Below are 26,639 nucleotides of genomic sequence, written 5' to 3' on the forward strand. Positions count from 1 at the left end.
ATTCCCTTGACTGGCTCTAGGTGGGCTGGGCATGTGCCTGTCCCCTTCCACACTATAGCTGGCCCAGGGTTCTAGAGCAAGGGACCAAGGCATGACTGCCGCACAGCCAGTATTCTAACACAGATGACAACAGTGGCTGCAGAAGGGTGGTGATTAAGACAATCGTGTGTGTGCTGGAGAGAGAGGCAGGGGGCGTGGCATGATGATGGGAGTCGGCTTCCTGCCCTCCCCAGAGGAATTCGGGCTCTGGCTCAGCCTCCAGTCCCCGACAAGGCTGAGGGATGCTTCACTGAGAGATGTCAGGTTGTGCTGGTAAGTGTTAAGGCATTAAGTGAGCGCCACCTGCATCAAAGGCCCAGAGAAAGCGCTAAAACGGAAACTGAGCAGAGAAGACCACAGAATAAATCCAGATTCCGGAACAAACAAGCAAACAGACAAACAAGAAAGCCCAGGTGCTTGGTCTTTGCAAAGCCAGATGGCAATGCCCGTATACACTCTTCCTTTGTGTCGAGTATAACATTATGTGTGTTCAGCATGGACCAATGACCTCATATGTAGGTGAGTCCCTTATGGAATATATTAGCTCTAATTGAGATTTCCTTAGAAGTAGTCCAAGGATGGCCTAGAAACAGCTTGTTAACTCTTTAAAAATATGTACAATAGATGGAAATTTCTTTCTATCTATCCCATCACCGGTAAAATCAAAAGCAACACACTAGATTGGGAAACATTTTTTGCAATATGATTTCACAATCATTTCCAAGAAACTTGCTTTGTTTTTTTCCTTAACTATAATCCTACCACCAACACAGAACAGTCTCATACTGGCATTACTCATGATACTCATGACCAGCATCTTTAATCAATGACAGACAAGCAACAAGGTAAGTTATTTCTTATATCACTGTTCTGTATATGAATTGGACATTTAAAGTAATGAAGTTGTGTTCTTTTTTTTTTTTTTTTTTTTTGCTGGTTGTGGGGGCTGAACTCTGGACCTGAGCACTGTCCCACAGTCCCACTTCTAGCTTTTTATGCTTATGTGGTACTGAAGAATCAAACCCAGGGCCTCATTTATGCAAGGCAGGCGCTCTACCACTGAGCCACCTTCCCAGCCCCGTTGTGTTCATTTTAATCCAGCTCCTTAAACTTTTACACACACACACACACACACACACACACACACACACACACACACACACACACACACACACACACAGAGTCATCCCTAAGTAGAGGACTTGTTCTAGGACTTTTCAAAGACACCAAAATCCACTGATGCTCACCTGTCTTATATCTAATTGTGCAACATTTGGATGCAAGCTACGTATATCTTTTTTAAAGAAGACAATCAACATGCTTTCTTTTCAACCAATATGGTCTTTGAACAAACATGAGTTTCACCATCTTCCTGGGTCACTGTGGCACTCTGGGTAAATGTTATATTCCCCAATCAGTATGTCCCTGAAGCAGACATTCAGACAAGATTCTGCCCACCTTTCCTTCCTGTCATTTGTATTGAGAGGGATGAGACAGACAGAAATAGACAGAGGTGTTCAAGGCCCCAATGGCTTATTTCTTGTTTGTAATTGCTGTTTGTTTAGAGGGTCCAGACTGGCTTTGAACTATGATCTTCCCCGAGGGCTGGGATTACAGGCACATACTACCATGCCCAGCTTGCTGTTTTTACATTTCATTTTAGATGCTGCATCAATATGTGCAGGCAAGCCTTCTACATGACAGCGACTTTGTGATAAAGAATTTATTTAAAAAAAAAAAGATTTCTTTACCCCCAGCACAAAGATAACGATAGTATAAAAAAAAAAAAAAGATAACGATAGTACCTTCCCAACAGGAGCTGTGGTAAGGATGAAAGATGATGTGCACACAACACATGGTGCTGGGCACCTGGCTCCTGATGAGTTCCATAAATGGTGCCATCTGTGGCTGCCAAGTGTGGCAAGGCGGCCCAGCATGGTGAGGGCACATGGGCGTACAACACACACAGTCCATGGCTCATCGGTGGAGAACGCTTTGGAAGGTGTGTGGCAGACATGGGCTGTGGCCAGCAGCACCCTGGGAAGTGTCTGGGTTTTACCAGCTGTGGTTTCTAGGCTAGGAGGTCACATGTGTGATGAATAGAAAGTCGTGTGATGAAGACAGGAGGGGAAACAGAGGCAGAGGACTGCTTCAAAATCGCCTTCAGAAACCCCTTCCTTTATAGCAGGAACTCACCACACCAGCCAAGTGAATATCCGCATCTCACAGATGACAGGAACGTGGAGCTGCCCATGCTGCCGGCCTGCCCCTACCGCGTCCCACACAAGGAGGGGAGGGACACCAGGCAGGAGGAGGTAAGCCAGCCCCACGAGGGCTGTGACTCTGGGAAGGGGCAAGCTCCCAGAGGAAGGCTTTGCATCGCACATGCTGGAGGAGGCCTGCTCACACTCACTGCTCCTCCATTGATCCGCAAGTTTCTAATGTCAGTGATAAGCTCCAGTCTCCATGGTTGGATATTTTTTCTCCCACGGGGAAGGTCGTGACCCTCGTACCTGGGACCACAGAACAGCTGTGGAGCCTGGGTCTAATCAGCCAGCAGAGCTCCTTTCCTATGTCCCTGAAGGTAGATGCTGCCCTCAACCAGCTAGTCTCTACAGGATGCCTCCAGACTTCACACGAGCACCGAGGAAGATGGTAGAAACCTCCAGAGTCTCTTGGGAGGAAGGGGGAATGGTCTGGAACACAGTTCTTATTTCTACTACAAGTTTTCTTTAATACTCATTGCCTTAGTTACAGAAAGGAGAACAAAAACCAAAATTAAAATATACTCTATATACTAAGCAAACAAATATTTAATTTGGCTCCTAAAACAACATTAAAATGTCAGCCGCAACCATAGCCATCCTGATCCTTTAAATGAATTTCTTTTTAAAGTTTTTATGCTAGTGCTGGGGCGTGAGCTCAGGGCCTAGGTGCTGTCCCTTAGCTTTTTTGCTCAAGGCTGGTGCTCCACCACTTGAGCCATAGCTCCACTTCTGGCTTTAGCTGGTTAATCACAGATAACAATCTCCAGGACTTTCCTGTCCTGGCTTTGAATCTTGACCCTCAGATCTCAGCCACCTGAGTAGCTAGGATTGCAGACATGAGCAATTAGGCACTGGGTTCATTTTCTTATTTGATCCTTACTATATTATCTCTGGACTCACATATTATCTCTGGAGGCTGGAAAAGGGTTTTGCAAGTTAGATCACAAATAAAGGGCTCATGCACCAAATACATAAACAGTTCTTGATGTTAAGAAAAAGTACAACCAACAAACACAAAGTGGGTGGGCAGAAAAATAACAGAGTTAACAAAAAAGGAAATATAAATAGCTGACACACATGAAAAAATGTTCAACATCACTTAAAAGAAAAATGCAAATTACAAATAACTGAGATGCCATTTTCTGTGTCAGAATGGCAAAAATCCAAGTGTGATAACACATGCTGTTTTGTAAGAATGGGAAACCAGACATTCCTCACACATTTGTGAGCCGGGAGCCTGGAAAAATTCACAGGGAAGGCCACGGGGAAAATCCATTTAAAAAATCCCTAATGCAAACATGCAACATCCCACAATTTCACTCAGGATTGATTCCATGTTCCATAACACTATCCAAATGACCTATCATACGCAGAGTCCCTTATCTTCTTTGTTTTGTGTTGGTACTGGGGCTCATCCTCAATGCTTCACATTCTTGCTTAGCTTTTTCACTCGAGGTTTTAGTTTTACTATTTGAACCGCGTCTCCAGTTTCAGCTTTGCTAGTTAATTAGAAATAAGACTCTCTCTGATTTGCCTGTCTGGGCTGGCTTCATCTGAGATCCTCAGATCTCAGCTTCTTGAGTAGATAGGATTTACAGGCATGAGTTCCTGGTGCCAGGAAGAGGTTATTTCTTGCAGCGTGACTGATAGTGTAAAAGTTTGGAAACCTCACAAACATCTGTTAACAGGGGAGAATTAAAGTGAATGAAGACAATGTCATATAACAGAAAACACACAGCCATAATAAAGCAAAATGGTAGCATTCTATGTTTTGATACGAGAAGATGTAATGTTCATTACAAATAAAACAACCATGATGCAGAAAAAAAATCTTTGTCGATAAAGGGTTGGGGTGGACTAGACCCACACTGCTTATCTGCTGTCATGTGCAGAAATCACCTGGGTGATGAAACACGTGTACAGAAGTGAACTAGAGTTGGGGATAAGTGAGTGGCTGGCTGAAAGAATTCAGGCGTTTTCCTCCTTAATCGATAGACATTCCACAACCTCATCTGATTTTGGAAGATTAGTAGGACTGGACTTGGTGATGGTTGGGTGAAAGGAATTTTGCTCCATATACCTTGTAATGTCTTTGGATGTTTGAACCAATTGACTGTACTATCACTCAGACTTTACAAAATGTGAGCCTAAAAGTTTGGCTACATTAGGCAAGCGCATGACAATGGAGCTACACTCTAGATCTTTAAAACCTTACAGTTATAACTCCAGCTGGGTGCTGGTGGCTCACACCTGTAATCCTAGCTACTCAGGAGGCTGAGATCCTGGATCCCAGTTCAAAGCCAGCACGAAAGTCCATGAGACCCCCTATCTCAATAAACCACACAGAAAACTGGAAGTGGCACTGTGGCTCATGTGGTAGAGCACTAGCCTTGAGCTGAAGAGCTGAGGGACAGCGTCCAAGCCCAGAGTTCAAGCCCCACGGCTGACAAAAAAAAAGTGACTGTCAAAGTGACTGTCTTTGTTGAAAATCATCAAATCCACCTCAAAAGTTGGGGCAGAGCTGTCAAGAACTGCTAAGGGTCATAATTTACATTTGAGCTACGAACCTTGGAGGTGGAAACATTCTCACCACCGCGTTTCCTAAAATGGTGTTAATTAGCAGCACACAAACACAAAAGCAACTTCTTTATGATCCAAGTTTCTATACAATGATCGAACCAAAACGTAATCAACAAGTGATATACAGCTAAACTAGAAAGCCAGTGTGAGTCTGACACAACCACATTAGTTTCTTGTGGAAGATGAAGTTGTGTTGCTGAGATTAAATGATCACCTGGATTAGGAATATTGTACGATGTAATTCATCCTGGAGTCCAAGTTTCCTGGGCTTCAGTACACTGCCTTTCGTTATGTGGAGCATTTACCCTACTAGTGCATTCTCTACTCAAATTCAGGAAATCCTTGTTCTATGTGCTGTAAAGTCATCTGCCATTCTTTGGGCCCTATATATCTTTTGCATTTCCAAGCTGCCCGTGCCATTTTCCAATGCTCATTACAAGCTCAATGGACCAGACACCACCATGAATCTATCTGTAGTGCCAAATCAAACACTCAAATTGGGTATCCAAAGGCAGTCAGCAGTCAGAAGGTAGCCATTGTGATAACCTAGAATAAACTTTGTGTTGCTATTTTGTTAGTAGTAGTAACATCCTAGGAAGTGGCACTGTGGCTCCAGTAATAGAGCACTAGCCTTGAGCACAAAGAGGCTCAGGGACAGCACTCAGGCCCTGAGTTCAAGCCTCTGGATGGCAAAAAAATAATCAGTACTATTAACATCTTAATAAAACTGAAAATACAAGGAACTTAGACTTGAAGCTGTGTACAGACCCTAGCTGTATATACTCACAGGTATACTCACAGGCTCTCCTATTTGCTGCTTCTGTGAAAGACTCCATGTCTTTAGCCTGTTGTTTAAGCCTCTGGGGGTCTGGCCCTATGTCTCCTGAGTTTACTTTCATCTCTAATTCTCTGTATCACTGCCCACGGTTGGGGGCAGCCCAGGCCCCTTTCCCTTGCCTGCTCCAGGACATAATCTCAAACCAACTACAAGGAGAATGTGGACCATCCTCATGACATAATCCCAAGTCAGCACAAATAACATCATGCACGGGGCTCATATACCTCAGTGCGCATTTCAAAGCCTCTTTTCACTAAATCTCAACAAAACCCAAGAAACTGGGTTCTTATTAAACATCTGTTCAGTCTTACCAAATTGAGTCTCTGCAGCATACATGTTTTGTATGCTCGGTGTCTTTCTGTGATTACCACCCAACATCTGTTTGATGGGTGAGAAAGTCAGTGAATGATGGGATGAATAAATGACGATGAATTATTAAAATTTAGAGCCTGTTAAAGTGATGCATGCTGGTAGACTTTGAACACTTGGTCTTTTTGCAGCATTTCTACCATCTCTCTTTAATTATGCTGAGCCAGGATTACCCTTTACTAATTAAAATCTTTCTCCACAGAAGATGTTCTTTAAAACCCTAGTTTAGGAGGAAACAAAGTGCTGAGTTTCCATGCATATTTATCTTGAAGCATTTGCAGGTGCAGTGTAGGGAGATATTTTGGTACCTGGCCAATTGCCAAGGCTAAAGTTAAAACAGGTTTCTGAAAGTGAATGAGGATGCAAGGTGGCGAACGCTGTTCCTCCAGTCAAGGAATACAACAAGTGCAAAGGTCACTGGTGTGTACTTCCCACGCGCTCGTCTGATACCATGTTCATCATCAGTCAGGAAGGTAGACCACAATCCAACACAAAGGGGAAAGAAGCAAGTTCTCTCTCAAGTTCAGACAATTTCCAATGGGAGAGACAACAGTCCTCACAAAGCTGTCAGCTCATCTCTGATAGCCTTCAGAAAGAGCAGAAGTCTACTTTCTGGAATGAAAATAAAACACAAAGAATGTAAACACATTTTCCCCCCACAGTATTCTGGGGCCCGTGGGAGCTCCTTGGGACTCTGTTTTACTTCCCTTTCTAGCCTTAATTCTTCTGGACTTCTGTCTGCCATGCAGTCTCCATTTGCCACAAGTGCATAATAAATGCTATTAATTGGTTATCCTCTCTCTCTCTCTCTCTCTCTCTGTCTCTCTCTCTCTCTCTCTCTCTCTCTCTTTAAGATTTCACATAACAGAATAAAGCCATTTCCCTGAATTTCAGAATGCAAGTAATGTGGGAAAGACATATACTAGTGAATCTGGTCTTTCAGAAATCTGATGCATGGTTTGCATAAATGTCCATAGTTCAAGGAGCTTTAACAAATGCCAAAAGATTGTGATGATATGCAAATGAGACGGCATTCAACCACAACTGCATTCCCCAAATTCCATCACAACAGCCAGGGGACCTCTGAAGGTACCAGGAAACTGCAGTCCAGTACGGCAGGCCACACCCTCCTTCCTCTTGGTTTGAAAAATGTAATTAAAAACAACAAAATAATGGGATTGTCACCCTTGGTAGAAATCTCTTTGAACAACAGTTCACTTGGATCTGAACAGGCACTCTGTTTCGAAGGGCTATCACAACCAATGCCCCCAGATATTTTGTGGGGGCCCCAAATGTCAACATATCCAGTACTATGTTTTCTCCACACAGAAGCCCAGAAAAACCATGCAGAAAAACGTTCTCGATCCACATGTCAGATTCCATTCCTTTGGTGAAGTATGTATGACTGGGGCCCTATCTGTGGGCGATGGTTTTAGAGATTTCAGACCAGGTCACTCAGCCCTGTTGGCTCTGGCCCTGTGATAAGGCTGCGCATCCTGGAGGGGCCACGGTACGGCCGCACATCATGGTGGGAACAATGGAGAGGGAATCATCTCACCTCATAGACTAGGAAGCAAAAGGTGAGAGAGAAAGCAGCCAGGATCCTTATATCATTTTCATGGGCAATCTCCCATTGGCCCAACTTCCTTCCACTTGGACCTATGTTTTAAAGATTCCACCACTTTCCACACTTCCCAGCACCACAGACATTTAAGACCAAGCCATTACAACCCATGTTGTTTCCTGCCTTCAATTTTTGATTCCCACTCTGATAAAGCACTGGAAAGTTTTTTTTCCCTAAGACTCCAGCCTTTTACATACTTAAGCCTTCATAGAAGCATCATGAGTAGCTTTTCCTATTCACCTCTTCCAACAACTAAGGCCTCTCCCCTAGCCTCTGGTCTTTTATTGGTAAATAGGAGACTAGGGGGACCTAGTCAGTAAAAGTCCTCTATTTCTAGTTGTTAGAATCAGAGCAAATCAGATGCTACCTAAAACTTCCAAAGACACCCTGACAAACAGAATCTAATAGCCCAGTGCCAGTGGCTCATGCCTGTAATTTGAACTCAGGAGGCTGAGATATTAAGATTGAAGTTTGAAGCCAACCTGTGCAGGAAAGTCCTTGAGACTCTTTTCTCTAATCAGCCACTAAAAAAGCCAGAAGTGGAACTGTGGCTCAAGTGGCAGAGTACTAGTCTTGAGCAGAAAAGCTCAGAAACAGATCAAGCTCCAAGGCCAGCATCTAAAACAAAACAAAACTAAGAATCTAATAGCAATGTCCACCTGTAAAATCAAGAGGACACATACCTGTGTGCACACCAATGCCACCATACGGCATGTATGACACCCAAACGTGCAATAATAAAGCACCACTGATGCACAGAAACCCCACAGGTAATGGATGCAAGTAATCAATACTCTCCACCCCAAATGGGACGCAAACAGACCTTCTTCCAATGGGAACAACCGGAGACCACCCCAAACATGCTTGGAGCTGCTGTTCTAAGCAATTCAACAATTTTTGCTCGCTTATTATCAATGAACTTGCATTTAATAACACCCACCATTTATCCAAAGATGACTAGCTACTGTCACACTCACACGACAGGCCATTTAACCTGGCCTGACTCTCCAGTTCCAGTTCCTGAACCTTCCAGTTCCCTGTATGGGGGGCAGTACGCAGGCCTTACAAGCGTTAAGACACCAGCACACACATGGCCACCTCACACAGTGGCTGCGTAGCTCCCCCTCTGCCACGGAGCGATCACGTGAGCACTGTTTATTGGAGCGGTGTGTGGGTCAAATGAGAGGGTACATGTATAATGTACTCAGCACGGTGCTGGGCTCTCAGGAAATGCCCAGCTAGTGATGCATACAATTAGGACGAGTAATTATTATGTGGAGTCTCACTGACAAAATTGGATTCACTACTCAGTAAAAAGAAAATCTGGAGCCATCAAAATGACTGATTCACAAAAGGGCAAATGTTTTCCAATCTGGTGCCTGTCTTGAACAATGAATATTTGGCTAAAATCCTCCACAGTAAAAGTTGAAACACACACACACACACACACACACACACACACACACACACACACACACACACACACACACACACACACACACACACACACACACACACACACACACACACACACACACACACACACACACACACACACACACACACACACACACACACCCCAATCCCAAAACATCAAAAGCCAGGCATGGTGGTACACATCTGTAATCCCAGAACTCTGGAGACTCAAAACCAGTTTGGGCTGCATGGTGAGACTATGTCTGTTTCAAGGAAATAATGATAGTAAAAACCAACCAAACAACAAGGAAACAAAAAGCTCACCAAATATTTGGAGAGTGCTTAATGTGTTCAGATTCATTGCTCATGTTATATTCATGTAAGTCCCAAGAAACACGTTTTTCTCACTTCATAACTATATGGGAAAACTGAAGCTGGCGGAGTTTGGTCTCAAAGCCAGATCTTCTCCACTCTCCACTCCTCTACTCTTCCTCTTCCCTCCACACTGCAGCTACTTGCTTTTCTTTCCTTGTCTTTTCTTTGTCCTAGTACTGGGGCTTGAACTCAGAGCCTCACACTTTTGCTTGGCTTTTTCACTCAAGGCTGGCTTTCTACCACTTGAGCCAGACCTCTATTTCCAATTTATTGGAGATAAGAGACTCACAGACTTGGCTGATTTTGAACCATGATCCTCAGATCTCCGCCTCGATCCTCAGACCTCGGCCTCCAGAGGAGCTAGGATTACAGGCATGAGCCACCGGTGCCCTCCTTCAGGCTTGTTTTCATCCTTATTTTACAGATAAGGAGACTGAGGCAGAGACACTCAATTCACTCACTCACACCAGTTTGGGATTAAAAAGATGGGTAGTGGTGAAATCTAGCCCGGGCTCTAGCTGGAGACTGAGCTTCCTGTGGCAAAACTCACACAACACCTTTTTCTGTGTATAAAGCTCTGGACAGCACGGGCTCAGGTCAGAGCCCTGAAACACAAGTCCACACTTGTTAACCGCTAGACTTCTGTCCCTTAGGACAGTTCTAGTAGAAAATACAAACTCAACAGCACGCATATATATATATATATATATATATATATATATATATAAATATATATATTTATATATATATATATATATATATTTATATATATATATAAATATATATATTTTATATATATATATATATAATATATATATATTTATATATATATATATATATAAATATATATATATATATTTATATATATATATATAAATAATGTATATTATGCAATGGACCGTGAGTTACTACAGAGAGTGGGTTTACAGGTGCAGGGTAGTGGTACCTTTAATCTTCCGCTGATTTCCGGGGAGCAAGTCTCCCGGGGCAGCTGTCAGTCCCCGTCACAGACCTGCCACCGTTGCAGATGTCTGCAAAGCTTATACAGTCCTGCCTTGATAGTCAGATACTCATGTAAGATCTCCCAAGAACTTCTGGGAAATCACGCCCCCTTTCTCAGCTAAAACATTGTTTCTGTTTAATCGCCAAGTACTGAGATGTTCAGTTCTCATCTCGGCAAGTTCTTCTTTGCTATCAGCAGAAATCACTATGCCCAGCCACACCCTTACCAACCAGCTGAAACCAGCTCACAAACAGAACTCACGTGGCCTGTCAGGAGAGGCAGCGGTCCGCCCACTCTTCACTGTTAGCAGGAAACCGGGTTTTCTGTGGCACGTGTGATTATTTGAATCAGGAATCGTTTAGGGCTAATTTCAGAGATACTGCGTGAATTGCATTCCTGATGATAGGATCCAGCCAACAGCGTACGGTTATTTGTAAATCATAATCACCTGGATCAGAATGGCCCTTCCCCTCTCCCCGTCCAGTACAACTGTTAGTGTAAACTGGCAGCTGCTTACAAACATCCCCAGGTTCCCAGGTTCCTGTCTACCTGGTGTTCTCCCTGTCATGGGAACCCAGTGGGTCTGTGTTTACCACCTGGATAAATAAGAATTCTTTTTTGAAACTCTTCATACTTAAAAATAATTCCAGATGAGGAGGAGCTTGGTTTTCAACAGAAGAGTGTGTACGATTCCCTCTCTGATCAACCAGCCAAAAAGCCAGATTGGAGGCATGGCTCAAGTGGTAGAGTATCAGTTTTGGGCAAGTAAGCCACTTGAGAGAATGAGGCCCTGAATTCACACTATAGTATGAGTACACACACACACACACACACAGCCACATCACATGCCTTAATCACAATCCAAGAAGTGGAGGAAGGAGGATAATGGTGTGTCTTGAGACCCCATGTGAAAAATAAAGAAAAGCAAGAAGAGCTGGGAGTCTGTGCCTAACAAATGTGAGGCCCTGAGTTCAAATCTTAGTACTGCCAGAAAAAAATTACAATCATTATTCATTGTGAATATCTATTAACTATAAAGCATGTCTCTATCAAGGATAGAAAAATAAAGGGTATCTTTCCACATACTTGGGAAAGGTCTTTTGTGTGCAATAAAAACAGTCCTAAGTGTTTAATTATTCGGAAAACTGACCTTTACAATAGAAGCAGCACCCTTCTCTCCTACAGTCTCTCCTTCCTCATTCCCTTTCCAAATGATTGTTTGATTTTTAAATGCCAGGAGTAATGAAATATCCTGGTTCTAATCCTTCCTTTATTTGGCTGGTGTCAGGTCCAGACTTGTCCAGGGAAAACAAATATTTTCAGTGAAATCTCTCAGATCCTTCAGGTTGGGGAAGCTTGCAAGTCTAACACCATTCGATCCCTGTTCGTTTCAACAAACAGGCATGATGAATGGTGTATACCACACCGTTCAACTCCACAGCACTCACTTCTCACGGCACCTGTTTGTACGCTTGCTTCTCTGGAGCCAGTGTCTGCCTGCTTGTGCCTGTCCAGGCTAGACGAACAGCCTCTAGATCACAGCCAGCAGCTTTCTCTCCACTTCCTGCTTTGATTGTCACAATGAAATCATGACGAAGGACATGGAGTGGAAAGGAACTGACATCTGGGGACAAGCCATGCTTTCCGTGTGGCCCTGTGTGTGATATAAAAATAATGCTCTTTTCTATTTCCAAAGAAAAGAATCCTTCTCTTTTTTTAGATTCATAAATAAAGCAATTGCCCTGGCAACTTACCATCCCAGATAGTTACTATAACCAACATTTTTAAAGCAATTGCCCTGGCAACTTACCATCCCAGATAGTTACTATAACCAACATTTTTTTCTCCCTTCCTCGTTCCTTTTCTCCCTCCTTCCTAAGGGCTGTCTGTCCCTGTATTTACACAATATTCATACAGGCCGCGTGCTGTCACCCAGCTGCTAGCTGCTTGGTGGGTTTGGGGCCCTGCCTCTGTCACTGTTGCTTTACATACAAGGACACATGATCAAAGAGAGTCCTGTCTGAGAACAGAGTCCCTCCTGCGAACACACCAGAGCTTCTTGCTTTCAAACCCTGCTAGCACCTTTCTTGACTCTCAAAATAAACCTGGGGGGGGAGGGTAGGAAGAACTCCCCACTTTCTGGAGGACACATTTTCTTTGAGAAGCAGTCTGAGCAGCACAGTCTGGGGGAGGGAGGTGAGTTGTGCCTGACTGGCTACTTTCATTCTAGAGAGATGGCAATGAAGACGGCCATCAGCACAAGTGATCAAACCACCGCACCACAACTTCAATCAACAGTGAAAGACCCACAGAGCACACGACCAGGCTCAGTCATAAATGATTTCAAGTAGGAGCACATGTTCTCCCCAACATTTCTTTTGTGTTTGCAGAATACGTCCAAGGTCCTTTCAAAGAAGATTGTCCTCTAGGAGACTGCCTACATTTATGATGCTTCTTGTAAGTGCCGTCCCCCATTAGCACAAGCATGGTAGGTCTAAAATGAAGAGTTAGTTGATATAAGTCAAGGAGAAAAAAAAAACCCTGGTCATCTATGAAATTCTAGGCTCATGTAAATTCAAAATGAGAGAAACAGAAAGAAAACTGCCTGTGGACGGGGGTGTTCAGAATGTTTCTCTAGTGGATGTGGCACCGCACAGGTCTCAGCAGAGCAGGGATCTCAGCAGATGTTAATCCTGCCTTGACCCCTCCCCCTCCCACTTTTAAAAGGAGATCGCACAGCAACAATGCTGCTTTGAAATTTAGCTTCAGATCGCATTGACAGTTTGAAAATGTACTACAAGGATGCGTCTAGAAATAAAGTATTTTACAATTTCCATTGGAGCAAGGCTATGTAAATGTCAGAAAATGAGATTAATGTGAGAGATTTAATGAATATGTGATTTCTTCTTTTGATGCTTCGGTTATGGTGTCCACACGAGTCTCTATTTTATTTTTCATTAAAATCCAGTTCCTAAGGCATGACAAAGATTTAAGAATTCATTTGTATGACTGAGTTTTCTTCATGAAGACATACTGGTTGGGGAATAGCACAGTGGCAGAGCACCTGCCTTGCCAACAGTACAAGGACCTGGTTCAATATCTAGCACCAAATAAAAAAGTTAATAATGGTAGCCAGCTGCAAGAGGCTCATGACTGCAGCTCTCTACAGCTCTCTGGAGGCTGAGGCAAAGGGACCGCTAGTTCCAGGACAACCTTGGCTACATAGAGAGGACCCTGTTGCAAGAAATAAAAAGGAAGTGGAGGTGTGGCTCAGGTGGTAGAGCACCAGCTGTGAGCAAAACAGCTAAGTGAAAGTTGAAGGTGCAAAATTCAAATCCTGGTACCTGTACATAAGTAAAGGAGGGAGGGAGGGAGGGAGGAAAGGAGGAAGGAAGGAAGGAAGGAAGGAAGGAAAGAAGGAAGGAAGGAAGGAAGGAAGGAAGGAAGGAAGAGAGGGAGGGAGGGAGGGAGGGAGGAAGGGAGAGAGGGAGGGAGGGAGGGAGGGAGGAAGGAAGGGAAGGAGGGAGGATGTTAAAGACAAACAAGCCACTAAAATAAACAAAGAGTTCACCTTTGTTTAAAGTATAAGCAGAGATCAGCCCTTACTTTCTCTCTCACCTTCACTCCAGCCAATTCCTGCCAGGCAAGTTTTAGAGAAATGGGACCGAGGAGAAGACCGGTCCATACATTGATCACCTCCTGAGATATTCACCTGGCTTTGTGCTCCTTGCATCCAAACATTGGAAAGAGTCACCTTCACCCACATGCAAATGTTTAATGGAGATCTGCACTGGAGAGCCAGGAGAAAGAGCAGATCTGAGGCGGTGTGGCTATGAGCTAAGCGGTGAATGGATACTGGCAGGTGTAAAGGTATAAGGAACCCAGTCTGAGCCAAAGCTGGATGCTGGTGGCTCACACCTATAATCCTAGTTCCTGGGGAGGCTGACATCTGAGAATCCCAATTCAAAGCCAGCCCAGGCAGTTAAACTGTGAGACATGTGCCTTCAGTTAACCACCCAAACCTAGAAACCAGAACTCAAGTAATACAGTGCTAGCCTTGAGCAAAAAAGCATAAGGGACATCCGCAGGCCCTGGGTCCACATCCTAGTACGGCACAAAAAATAAAATAAAATAGGAAAAGAAAAAAGACAACAAATAACAATATCGCTTTCTCCCTCTCTTCCCCACTCCCCCACTTCTGGGCGATCTTTAATTGTGTAGTTACCAAACACAAACTTTTCCTAGTTCTGGAATTCTCCATTGGGTATAAAAAGAAATTCCCAGCCAGGTCCATGTTCTAACTCAGATGAAACCACCCGCTCCCATGCTCACGGGTCTACAATCATGAGTTCATTCTACACTCGTAAATTCGACCCCCAGGTTGGGTCACTAGGTTAGTGATGGCCAGCAACAGAAATGTGTCTCTTCTCTCTTGCATCTCTGTGGAGTTCACACTCTAAACGCCATGGTATTCAAACACATTTCTAACATAACAACATTCTTTTCAAGTTGACATTTCAAAGTATGCTGAAATCTAACAGCATATGAAGAAAATCACACTTTGGATTTTGCACAAAATGCAAAAACAACTCCATCTTTGGTTGTGTCCTCTAACTATAAAGTTTCAAAAGATAATATAGAAGCAATCCTTAAAACCTTACAGTAGAGAAAAGACACTGCACAGGACAGTCAGACCCTGACATAGGGAAAACCAAATCTTATATAAAAGATTTGGGCCAGGCGCCAGTGGCTCACACCTAGAATCCTAGCTTCTCAGGAGGCTGAGATCTGAGGATCGTGGTTCAAAGCCAGCCTGGACAGGAAAGTTGGTGAGATTCTTATCTCTAATTGGCCACCAGAAAACTGGAAGTGGCACTGTGACTCAAAGTGCTAGAGCAATAGCCTTGAGCTAACGAGCTCAGGGATAGTGCTCAGGCCCAGAGTTCAAGCCCCACAACTGCCCCCCCTCAAATAGATTTGGATATTATTATTGTTGTTGTTGTTTTACATCTTCTCTTCTCAGTATGGGACTGAACAGGTGAGTGGGAGAATGAAGATCCTGCCACACATTTAACAAGGGACTCACCCAAAATACAAATCAACCTCACCTTGGATATTTCTATGATACCAGAGGCTAAACTTACAGATACTGACAACTCTGACAAAGGACATGGAGCAAGGCCAACTCCCATTTGCTTTGGTGGCTGTATTGGCACAACCACATCAGAAACCACTGGAGCTTAGGACCACAGCCACAGCACCCAGGATGCCCCAGATGGACAATCCAAAAGTTCACCAGGAAAGCAGAGGATCAACAGTCGGTCAGTACATTCCAGCATGCCCACAGATGATCTCTAGCACGAACGCAACGCTGTGCTAAAGAAGTCAGACAGCAAATGCACTCAATGATTCCATTTCATTCCTTCATCTAAAAAAGCAACAACACGTCAAAGCCAAGGTATTGTGTTGGGAGTATGTTCTTTGTGTGTGTGTGTGTGTGTGTGTGTGGGAAACACTGAAAGAAAAGCAAAGAAATGTTTACTGAATATCATCCAGGATAGTTTTTATCCTCTGAGGAACGTGTGTAGAAATTGGCTGAGTCCCCTGGGGCCTCGGGGAGTGGTAATATTGTATGATTTTTTTAAAAATCTGAGTGTGGGTTGCAAAGTGTTCATCTGTGATAATCATGGCAATCTGCACCTCATTTGATTCAACACACTTATCTGTGTGTATGAAATCTCAGTGAAAAGAGGTTAAACAAATCAAGGGCTTGACAACAGAATGCTCCATTGCTTCTGTACACAACATTGTTTCAAATCAAGAACAGCACGGCTTCTTTCTGCACTGTGCTCATTGTTTGGTACAGCTTCCGGCGTCCACACCCCACACCCAGCACCATGAAGACCATACACAGAGCTGGCCTCGGACAGGCATCTTACTTGTGGTCACCATCCTCTGCTGACTGGACACGGGTGGTCTTGGCCCACATATTGCACACTATTGAAAAATCCTGAGATCTTCCAGGCAATCTCCAACAACTGACACACAACACTTGCTCTTTCTTCTCTCTCATGGCCCGGCCTATCTATTTCTTCCTTTGCTTCTCAGTCATTTGTCACTTACTCAGGCCATGTTCCTGGGACCCCCAGGGCAAATCTGATCCCTATGCTGAGGCTCACAGCGAGTTTCTCCCCTGGCACTGGCCATTTCAGTGGCTGCACCTCCCAGATCCCTCCCTGGGAGGTGGGTCTTGAGGGACCACCTGACTAGGGCTCCCTGCCCACCTGACTAGGGCTCCCTGCCCACCTGGCTTCCTCTTGGGTTCTGTTGGTGGAAAAGTAATGGCAGAAGCTGGGAAGGCAGCAGAAGAGAAGCCAGAGAGCGCATGTCCAGCCCTTCCGCTGTGGAAACCCCAGAGGTGGCTGCTGCTTCCAGGCTCAGGCCCCTCCTCCTTGGCTCCACCTTTCTTGGATCCCAGTAACATCATGGTGATTTTCAGGTGTAGGTTAGTCTCATGGCTGTAACTTTCAGTACTCTGAGAATCCAGCCTCCGTCTTTCTAAGTGGTCTTTTCTCTAAACCTCCACATGCCCTAGGTAGGATTCTGGGTTTTGAGAGGACCCTAGAAAGCAGACGCTTGGTGCTCATTTATGTGACCGTTACATCCACATCTGTCCTCTGCTAGGCTTTACGACAGTGGCACTTTAAAAGTTACCAACAAATCTGTATTAATGAACTAGCAAGTTAGTGAGCAAAGAGATGAACTCTCACTAGACTTGGGATAAACTTAAACACAGCACAAGGCTTTCTAAAATGTTCCTGCCACATTGGACATGGTAGAAATCTATCAGACCAAATATTTTACCTCTGTTGGTTGAAAATAGCTTTTGTTGGTAGGAATATCTGCACTCACAGAGGTAATTCCAATTGTACTAGAAATAACAGGTGCAATCACTGTGATATAATTTTACCCATCTTACAAGTCATCAGTGACACGGATTCTAAGTGGGCTGTGAACAGTCAGAACTCTGAATCAAGAGGAAAATAGAAATGTGAGATAGGAAAAGGAGGCTTGGAAGCCCTGCTATCTCTGCCTCTTATTGCAGAGAGAGAGAGGAATGAATACTTAGTAGTTACTAGTATCAGAGGTTAACTACAACAGGATGTGTTGGTCACCATGACACTTTCCACTTTATACATTGTATTCAGTTTCAAGAAGGCCAAACTAGGTTGATCCCAATAGTGGAAATACAAGTTGCACTTTACAGCTAGACAATTTCTAAGAGAAAAGGAACAGGGAAATCCTCTAAAGATGTTTCCTTCTCTGGTAGAAGAGTATAAAAGAAAAAGTCAGCTAAATAACAGGTCACCCAATGCACTAAGAACACCTTTCTAACATGTCAGTCTATGCAGCGCTACATGACCCTTGATTTTTTAACCTGGAAAAGACTAGTTTGCACATACAATCACGAAGGAATGCAAGTCCACCCAGAGCGTTCACAGCGGGGGCTGGTGGAAACAGTTTGCCCAGCCGGGCACCCACCGCTCCTGGAGGCTGGCAGGGTTGAGTCTCGCCTCTGAAGAGGTCCAAAGCGCTCTCTCTCTCTCTCTCTTTTCCTGCCGCGTCTCTTCCTTAAGCTATTTCCGCTAACTTTTCTGCCTTCACAACTATTCCAGCTGTGTTCCTTTGAACGGACAGGGGCAAAGCCCCGGTCGGATTTCTCTCCTGCGGTGTGAGCCCGCGATCTGGTGGTGCAAGCTCGTTGGTTAATAAAGGAAGCCCTTTCCAATATGGTGCTCTGGAGACAAGGGTGTGATGGGTCTTCTTCAATCCGGAGTGACACAGGGCGTCTTGGCTACCGTTCAGTGATGAATGGAGACCCCCGGGGTGACCAGTTAACGTCGTTACACAGTCAAATCCTTTTCTTTACAGCCGGAACCAGACGGATACCTGGCGCGGCTTTAGGTCTAGCGCGGAGCCGCGGAGGATTCTTTTTTCCCCCCCTTATTCATTCCCTTTCCCGTCCTGACCGAGAAAGGAAATGACCGCACCGGGCTCCTCCTCGGCCCATTGCTTCCCTGGGAACAAAAGGCCTTCATGCCCAGCAAGGCGCGGAAGGGATCGAAGCCGCCCTCCCGGCTCCGCGGCCGGGCACAGCCGGGGAGGGCGCGCGGGGGGTCCGAGGGGACCGAGCCCCGCTCTGCCCCGCGCCCGTCTCCACGGAGCCCCGACCCCCGACCCCCGACCCCACGGCCAGACGCGGGCCGAGTGGGCGTGCGGGGTCCCCGGGGCCCCCGGGCCGGGCCCAGGCGGGGCCGCGCGCCGGTGCTCACCTGCCAGGCCGCCGCCGCCGCCGCCGTCGCCCGCGTGGCCCTTCCTCCGCTGCAGGATGAAGTAGGGGTTCGCCCGCTCGGTGACCCACAGCGCGTTGGCCAGCAGCACCTCCTCGGGGTTCACCCACATGGTCGCGGCCGCACAAAGGGGCCGCGGGGCCCGGTGGTCCCGCGCGCGCGCGCCTGGCGGGGCGCGCACCGCACCGCACCGCCGCGCACTTCCCGGCCGGGCGCACGCGCTCCGGGGCGGCCGCTTCACCGGGCGTCCCGGGCCGCCGCCGCGGAGCCCCGGAGGGCGGCGGGCGCGGGGGAGCGGGGCGCGGGCGCGGCCGGCAGCATCCTCCCCGCGGGACCGGCCTCGCCGCGCGCGCGCGCCAGCGATCAGCCCTGCGGCTCCGGCTCCGGCTCCGGCTCCGGCGGGGCCCGGCTCCCCGGGTCACCGCGCGCCGCGGCCCCGCGGCGAGGACGCCCCGGACACCCCGGGAGCGAGGCCGCCGCCGGCCCGCGCCAGCCTGGGGCGGTGGTGGGGGTGCTTACTCCCGACGCCCCCCTCGTCCCCGGAAGCCTGTGGGTCGAGGCGCCCGGACTCCGAGCCGCTGGGTGCCGGGTGGGAAGTGGACGCCGCCAAGGGTCGCGGATGTGTTTGTTTCCCGTGTCCCCGGGCCGGTCACGCGCCGCCCCTGCCGCGCCGCGCGGCCCCTCCCCGGCTCCGCTCCGCCGTGAGCCGCGGCCGGCCGAGCGCATTACATCATCGCCCGCCTCGACCGCGCGCGGGGCGGGAGCCGCGGCCGGGGGGGGGGGGGGGGTGCGGTCCGCGCCGCCGCCCGGCCTCCGTGGGGCGCTCGCGGCCGCGTGGAGCGCGGCGGAGCTCTAGGTGGCTTCTCCCGGGGTGGTCTTCACTCTCACCCGTGGACACAGCCCCCTGTGGACACAGCCCCCCGTGGGCACAGCCCCCCCGTGGGCACAGCCCCCCCGTGGGCACAGCCCCCCCGTGGACACAGCCCCTGGTAGACACAGCCCCCCGTGGGCACAGCCCCCCGTGGACACAGCCCCCCGTGGGCACAGCCCCTGGTAGACACAGCCCCTGGTAGACACAGCCCCCCGTGGGCACAGCCCCCCCGTGGACACAGCCCCCCGTGGGCACAGTCCCTCGTGGACACAGCCCCCCGTGGACACAGCCCCCCGTGGACACAGCCCCCCGTGGGCACAGCCCCCCGTGGACACAGCCCCCCGTGGGCACAGCCCCCCGTGGACACAGCCCCCCCATGGACACAGTCCCCCCGTGGACATCGTGCCCAGGAGAGACGACCATGCCGCTCATGCGGGCCAGGCCGCCACCGCCCCGAAAGGGCTCCCTTTAACCTCGCCACACGTGTTCTTCTATGAGCCTCGGTCTTATATGAGCCTCAGTCTTAATCTTGAGTCCAGGATGGTGTGAACCTGAGACCCTCCTGACTCATCCAGCCCATTTGCCTGTTTAGGAAACACTAGGCTTTGGGGGTATTTGCAGTCAGGCCACCTATTTAAGACAAACCAGGAAAACCACAGCACAGCGGCGTCTGTCATCAATTCTGCAAATAAACAACGAAGATATATAACTCTGGTATGTAAAATTGATGATCAGCACATGCACATAACTTCAGTATTTCTGAAGTGCTTCCACACTTCCAGGGGAAGGGACTGCTACACAACACGGCCACACTGTCATTTGGGGGTTCTTTTGTTTGTTTTTGTTGTTTGTTTTTTGTTGGTCGTGAGGCTTGAACTAGGGGCCTAGGCACTGTCCCTGAGCTCTTTGTTCAAGGCAAGCACACTACCACTTTGGGCCACAGGGTACTTCCAATCTTTTGGTGGTTAATTGGAGATGAGTCTCATGGACATTCCTGCGTGGGCTGGCTTTGAACCTTGATCCTCAGATCTCAGCCTCCTGAGTAGCTAGGATGACAGGTGTGAGCCACTGGTGCCTGGCCAATTTCAGGGCTCTTAACTGCTCACACTTGTGGCTTGGCACCAAATCCTCCACACTGGCTCTCCACAGTAAATTTAGCTCAACCTCTTTTGATCTGCTGATACCAAAATAGTGTTTTTTTGAGCAGTCCATGCATTTATTCATTCATTTATCCATTCATAAGGAAGGAAGGAAAAAGGAAGAAAGTAAGAAAGACAAAAAGAGTCATGTACCAGTGATTGAGGCTTCTAATTCTAGCTAATCATAAATCTAGAGGATCACAGTTCAAAGATAGCCTGGCATAAAAGTCCAAGCGACCCCATCTCTAAAATAACCAGCAAATATCCAGTCTAGTGGTATACCTTAAGTAGTAGAGCACCAGCAGAGCAAGCAAACCAGCCATTTGAATCTATTCAAAGGGTTCTCGTGGCCAGAGCCTGGGGTAGTGAATTGGTTTACTGCTTGCTGTTTGGGTCTGCTGAGGCCCGCTGGCTGGCAGTGTGTTTGTCTTTGGCAATTCTCATCTCGGGGATCCCTGGTTCAAGTATCCCCTAGTCCTCTCTCCGTGGGACTTGGCCCTCTTTTGGAAACGTTGGAGTCCTGCCTTATGCACCCTTCCCACCCCAATACTTCCTCGTGACCCAGTTCTAGAAGGAATAGAGTGCAGCCATGTCCCTCAACGGTTCCAGGAGCTCAGTGGCAGCAGAGAAACAAAGTGTGAGTACATCCCGGGGAGCCCTGTCCTCCCCCCGCACCTGCTAGCAAACACCAGGCTGGTCACTGCTCTGCTTCCTTGTCCAGCTTGGAAGCATGGCCACTTCACCAGGCTATTGGGAATTTCCCCCAGCTAGTGGCATTTCGGGGAGCCCATAGATATAGCAAGGAGTACTCACTCCTGTCTCCCTTTGAAGCGGATGAAACGCCCTGTGTTGAACTCCGAGATGCTCTGGAAACAAACACAAGAGAAAGAACGCAACAGTCTTTCTTTCCACATTGGGTCTTCTGTGTTCCTAGAAGAAACCGGGCTGTGTCACTGGGCAAAGCTGAATATGAAACGATTCCTTTCCAAATTAATTAGCTGTTATGAAAGAGGACACTTTAATGACTGGGGCAGAGTGAAGGCTCGGCTACAGTCAGTAGTGTGTCAGTGGACCTAGCATTGCGCGTGGCAATTCGTGGACGGTGACAACCATCCTTTCCACAGGCCTGCCACCCATGGGTCTGTCAGCACCTAAGAAGCAAGCATATACACAACTTCTGGATATCTAAACCGCAGTTAGGTTTCCAGATCTAGTGAGCACTGGGCTTCTCATTTTAAACACAAGAGTGTGAAAGCCCCGAAGAGCAAACAGACTGGACTAGGGGCACTTGGGCAGTGTTTCCTTCTTTCGGTCCATACTCTTCATCATATTCTTCCCAGAAATGCAAACAGATCCTGTAAATATAGTGCATCTGCAGTCATAACCTGTTGTGTTATGGATGTGAGACCCCCACTGATTGGCCAGACCTGGTCACGTGCCTGCGCCCTGGTCGGTGGTGGCGGAAGACTGGGGTCTGTGTAGGGGGAAATCCTTGGAGGAAAATCAGTGCACTACTAGAGTAACGGACAGGATGTGATGTCTTTATGAAAGAGATCTAGACAAGCTACTACTGACACCTTGTTTAGGTACTGCATCCTCTTGAGTATAATTGGATACTGCATAACTGTAACACGTTTTGCTTTATTTCCAGCAAGCAAACCTAGTGGATTGAACTCCTGTGATAAACAGATTCAGAGGTTGTTTACAGCAGGATCATTTGCTTCCAAGAGTTCAAGGCCAGCTTGTGCAACAGAGTAACCTGTCTCAAAGAATTATTATGGGAATTTGTATAGACTAGAACAGAAAGCCTTGGGAAGCTCAGTAGGTCCTTACCCCACCTATCTCCAGACCTTCTGTTTCTCTCCGTTTGTTCTTGTGTCTGTCTCCAGGGTCCAGCCTCTTTACAGCTTAGAGCTCAGCTTCTGTGCCCCTCTCATCTCAGAATGCGTATCACTGGGGTCTGTCTCCTGGCGGTGGCAGTCGAGCCATAGCAGCCACGATTAACTGTGAATTTTATCTGGAGAGTTCTTAAAGTTCCTGAGGTGAAGTGGTTCTCTCCGCAAGGAGCCAGGTGCTTCTCTGCGTGGTCAGGCCCACGGGGAATCTGGCCCTTGATACATTCTTGCTAAAGGCCCTTTTCTGCTAGGAAGTTGGCTATCCTGTGGCTATCCTTGTCCTTTACTTGGTCTTCAAATACTAAACCAACTGGACAATGCCCAACACTTCCCATATTTTATACAAGCCAATCAACCATAATTAAAGCAAGAAGTCTTCAATGTGCTTTACAGTTCTGGGTTCTGAGGATGGTAACCTAGCCGTCTCATTCCTCTTAGGTAGACAGTTGGTTTGTTTCACATTTATATAGTTCATTTTTACCAAGGACTCATTTATCCATTTTCTCTCTCATTATAAAAACAACAGAAGAATCTTTGGTTTCTATTTCCCACATAGAGAGTAGGAAATGTTTCTTTCTCCTTTTCTATTTCTCCCCATTTTAACCTAGTTATATGAAAATAAATCCTTGCTAAATCTTACACACACACACACACACACACACACACACACACACACACACACACACACACACACACACACACAGAGCCAGGCATGGTAGCTTATGGCTGAAATCCCAGCTACCCACACTCTTTCTTCAGGCACTGCCCACCGGCTTTTCTTTCACTGACTTGTTGTCTCAGCAATGTCTTTTACTTTTATTAAATTCAGACCCACATAGAAATTTCATCCTAACATTGAACTGGGGAAAATTTTGCTTTTTTTTGTCGCTGTAACTCACTAGGATGTGGAATGTGTTAAATTGCACTGATTTCTATGTCAATGAAAATTAGTTTGCTTTTTTTAAGCGGTGACTCAGTTAGATGGACGTTCTGTCCCTGAATGGAACTTTCGACAAGTAAACTTCTATCTTCCTTTATGCAGAGTCAATCTTCACTCACCCCCGAACCTCCAAGGGAAAGGCACACACTGGACCCCAAAACAATCATCCACCAAGTGCAGTCTGCTCTGTAGATCAGAGCCTTTGGAGTTTTAACCAGAAGCCCCAAGGAAGAAGCCTATTGAAAGCGGCACCCGGGCTCAGGCCTCTGATCCTATTTGGAAGGAAGAGATCTGGTTGAGGCCAGCCCTGGCAAAAAGAAGTTTGGGGGCCTCTATCTTGAAGTCATCGTGGAGTCCTCCCTAGTGACACGGAGAAGCACACGCGGGAAGATGGCAGTGCAGGTGGAGCCAGCACAAAGCGGGATTGAACCGCAGCGGTAGCCAGGGGTCGGGAGGTGTGGCTCAGGTGGAGAGCCGGCCCGCCAGCACGGCGCGCTGAGGTCAGTCCCTGGAGCACCACACAAATAAGGTCAACAAACAGACAATAAAAACTTGACATAGCATTTTGAGAGAAAGGAAAAAATAATTTTCAGATAGATCAAGAGAAAAAATTCTAGATGAAGATTGTTAAATCAGCAGTGCCCTGCTAGAGAACATATATGCATATGTAATTATATATAATTATATGTGATTGCATATATATATATATATATATATAAATTTTAAGTAGTTGTACAAGGGGTTTCAGTTCAGCGAGTCAGATTACACATACAGTGCATCTTGGTCAATGCCACACCTTCCTTCATTCTCCGCCATGTTTCCCGCTTCTATCCATACCCCCAAGTTGCGCAGGTTGACTTTTACATTGATTGCAATGACTGCATGTATCCACTCTTCTCCTCCCTACATTTTATCAAATAAAAGTCAATTCTAGGTAGGCATCGTTAGGCTGTAGTGAGATGTCTTGAAGCTTATGCCAGAACCAGAACCTGGAACAAATTACTTGTATTATAAAATCTAAGTGTGTGTATGTGTGTGTGTGTGTGAGTGTATGTGTGTGTGTGTGTTTTAAGCAAATAATGTTGGTTCCATAAAAGTCCAAAAATAAAAGTTTCTAAATTCACATAGGTGGTGTTTTTCTGTCCAGACAGAATTGTTTTCTTCATTTTAAATTGTTATAAAGGTGATGTACAGAGGGGTTACTGTTACATGAGTCAGGTAAAGAGTACATTTCTTTCTGGACAATGCCATCTTTTCCCTCGCTCTCCCCCAGCTTTTCCCTCCCATCCTCGCCCACAGGTTGTATATTCGCTTTCCACATCGTGTCTAGTGAGCGCCCCTGCTGGGTTTGTTCACCTTTGTTCCTCTACTTCTGTGCCTCCCCTTCATCCCGGAGACCGATAAACAAATGAGACAAAAAGAAAAGAAAAGAAAGCAAAAAACAGCAACAAAGAATAAACCACATGCTTCCATTTCCTGGAGGTCATTTTGATGACTATTATTTTGTATGATCAGATGCACAGAGGCATGGTGCCTTGTGTTCCCCTCCTAGCGTACCCTCCTTTGGTCCCACTGTGTCTAGACAGGAATTTTTACAGCCTCCTTTTATTCCACAACAATATTATGATTTTTTTGTCTTCACATACACACACACACACACACACACACACACACATGCACACACTCATTACTTATATTGGCTAGATACTAATTGCATGATATACCTCCTTTATTTAACTCATTTGCCAGGATGATTTACATCTTTACCACATCATAAAAAAATCTAAGATGAACATGGATAGCTACGTATCTTCATACATTTATTTATTTTCTGAGGTTGATGAAGACAAGTAGGAATTCTAGCGTAACTGGAACATATCTTCTTAATGCTTCTGATACACATTGTGTCGGATGATGTTCCAGAAAGTCATGCTAATTCTTTCCTCCAGGAACTAGAACAGCACTGATTTCCCCCCAAGGTCATCTAGTATAATTCATGAAAGTGTCCATCGCTGTTTTGAGGGTGCAACGCATTAATATAATTCTTCACTCTTATTACAGCTTAAGACTCTCCAAGTATCCAGTGATACTTTTAGGATTAAGGTCATTTTTGGAAGGCACATGATAGAAAGCATTTGTTGTTGTGGGAGTTAACTCAGCTCACCAAAGAATCCACACCTAAGCCTAGACCTTTCACCTCTTTGACGATGTCTTCTCAAGAGGGAGGTTTCTATGACTGAATTTCTTTCTGAGAGGAGCAAATTAACAATTTCATCATACTGTTACCTTGTAAAAATATTTTCTATAGCAAATTTTGAGAATTCAGACGTAGAAGGGAGATGTTTTTCAACATCTTGAAAGTACTGTCAAGTGTGATTCAAAGCGGCTGGGGATAGATAGCTCAGAGCAGAGTACTTGTAAGCACACACAACGCTCTGGGTTTGATCCTCAGCATGCAAAACAAAACCAAAAACTAACTTCATACCCCCACCCCCCTGGAAGGGACAGTCAGGTAAGAAAGGCTCTGAGAGGAAAACTGCAACCGAAGCAGAAAACTCCATTTTCAGCATGATAAGCATTTCCTGTTTTGTCTAAAAGATCAGATCAGATTTCTAATAAAGCTGAGAACTGAGAAATGCAAATACTGCTTCTCAAAGACGAGACTCCTTGTGTGGTTAGTGCTAAAATCTAGGGCAGGCTTTCTTCAAGAAACACAGGGCCTGGGTACTGTTCCTGAGCCTCTTTGTGCTCAAGGCTAGTGCTCTACCTCATGAGCCACAGCATCACTTTCAACTTTTTCTGACAAGAAGGTGTTAAGCCATGGTCGGATGGCCCCGTTATGTTGTGATGGATGATGAGCAGTGCACCTGCTGTGGGTCAGGGGGCCCGCAGATCTGCTCGCCTCCACGGCCTTTTTGCAAGAAGGACATCC

At 46.4% G+C, this 26,639-nt stretch overlaps 1 protein-coding gene across 2 annotated transcripts in view; it reads right to left on the reverse strand.

Annotated features, from left to right (window-relative positions):
• Positions 1–19,096, reverse strand: part of LOC138810645 (TBC1 domain family member 9) — a 66,257-nt gene extending 47,161 nt beyond the window's left edge. Inside the window, exon 1 of one of the 2 annotated variants that reach the window (XM_069997811.1) lies at positions 18,845–19,096. In XM_069997811.1, the coding sequence (XP_069853912.1) occupies positions 18,845–18,974 (130 nt within the window). In that variant the 5' untranslated portion in view covers positions 18,975–19,096. Of the gene's footprint in view, positions 1–16,450; positions 16,635–18,844 lie in introns of those variants that run through there. The other variant, XM_069997812.1, reaches the window with a different exon arrangement.
• Positions 19,097–26,639: the final 7,543 nt, after the last annotated feature.

Source organism: Dipodomys merriami, unplaced genomic scaffold, assembly GCF_024711535.1.
Source record: "Dipodomys merriami isolate MVZ:Mamm:240054 unplaced genomic scaffold, mDipMer1.0.p SCAF_502, whole genome shotgun sequence".
Taxonomy (NCBI): domain Eukaryota; kingdom Metazoa; phylum Chordata; class Mammalia; order Rodentia; family Heteromyidae; genus Dipodomys; species Dipodomys merriami.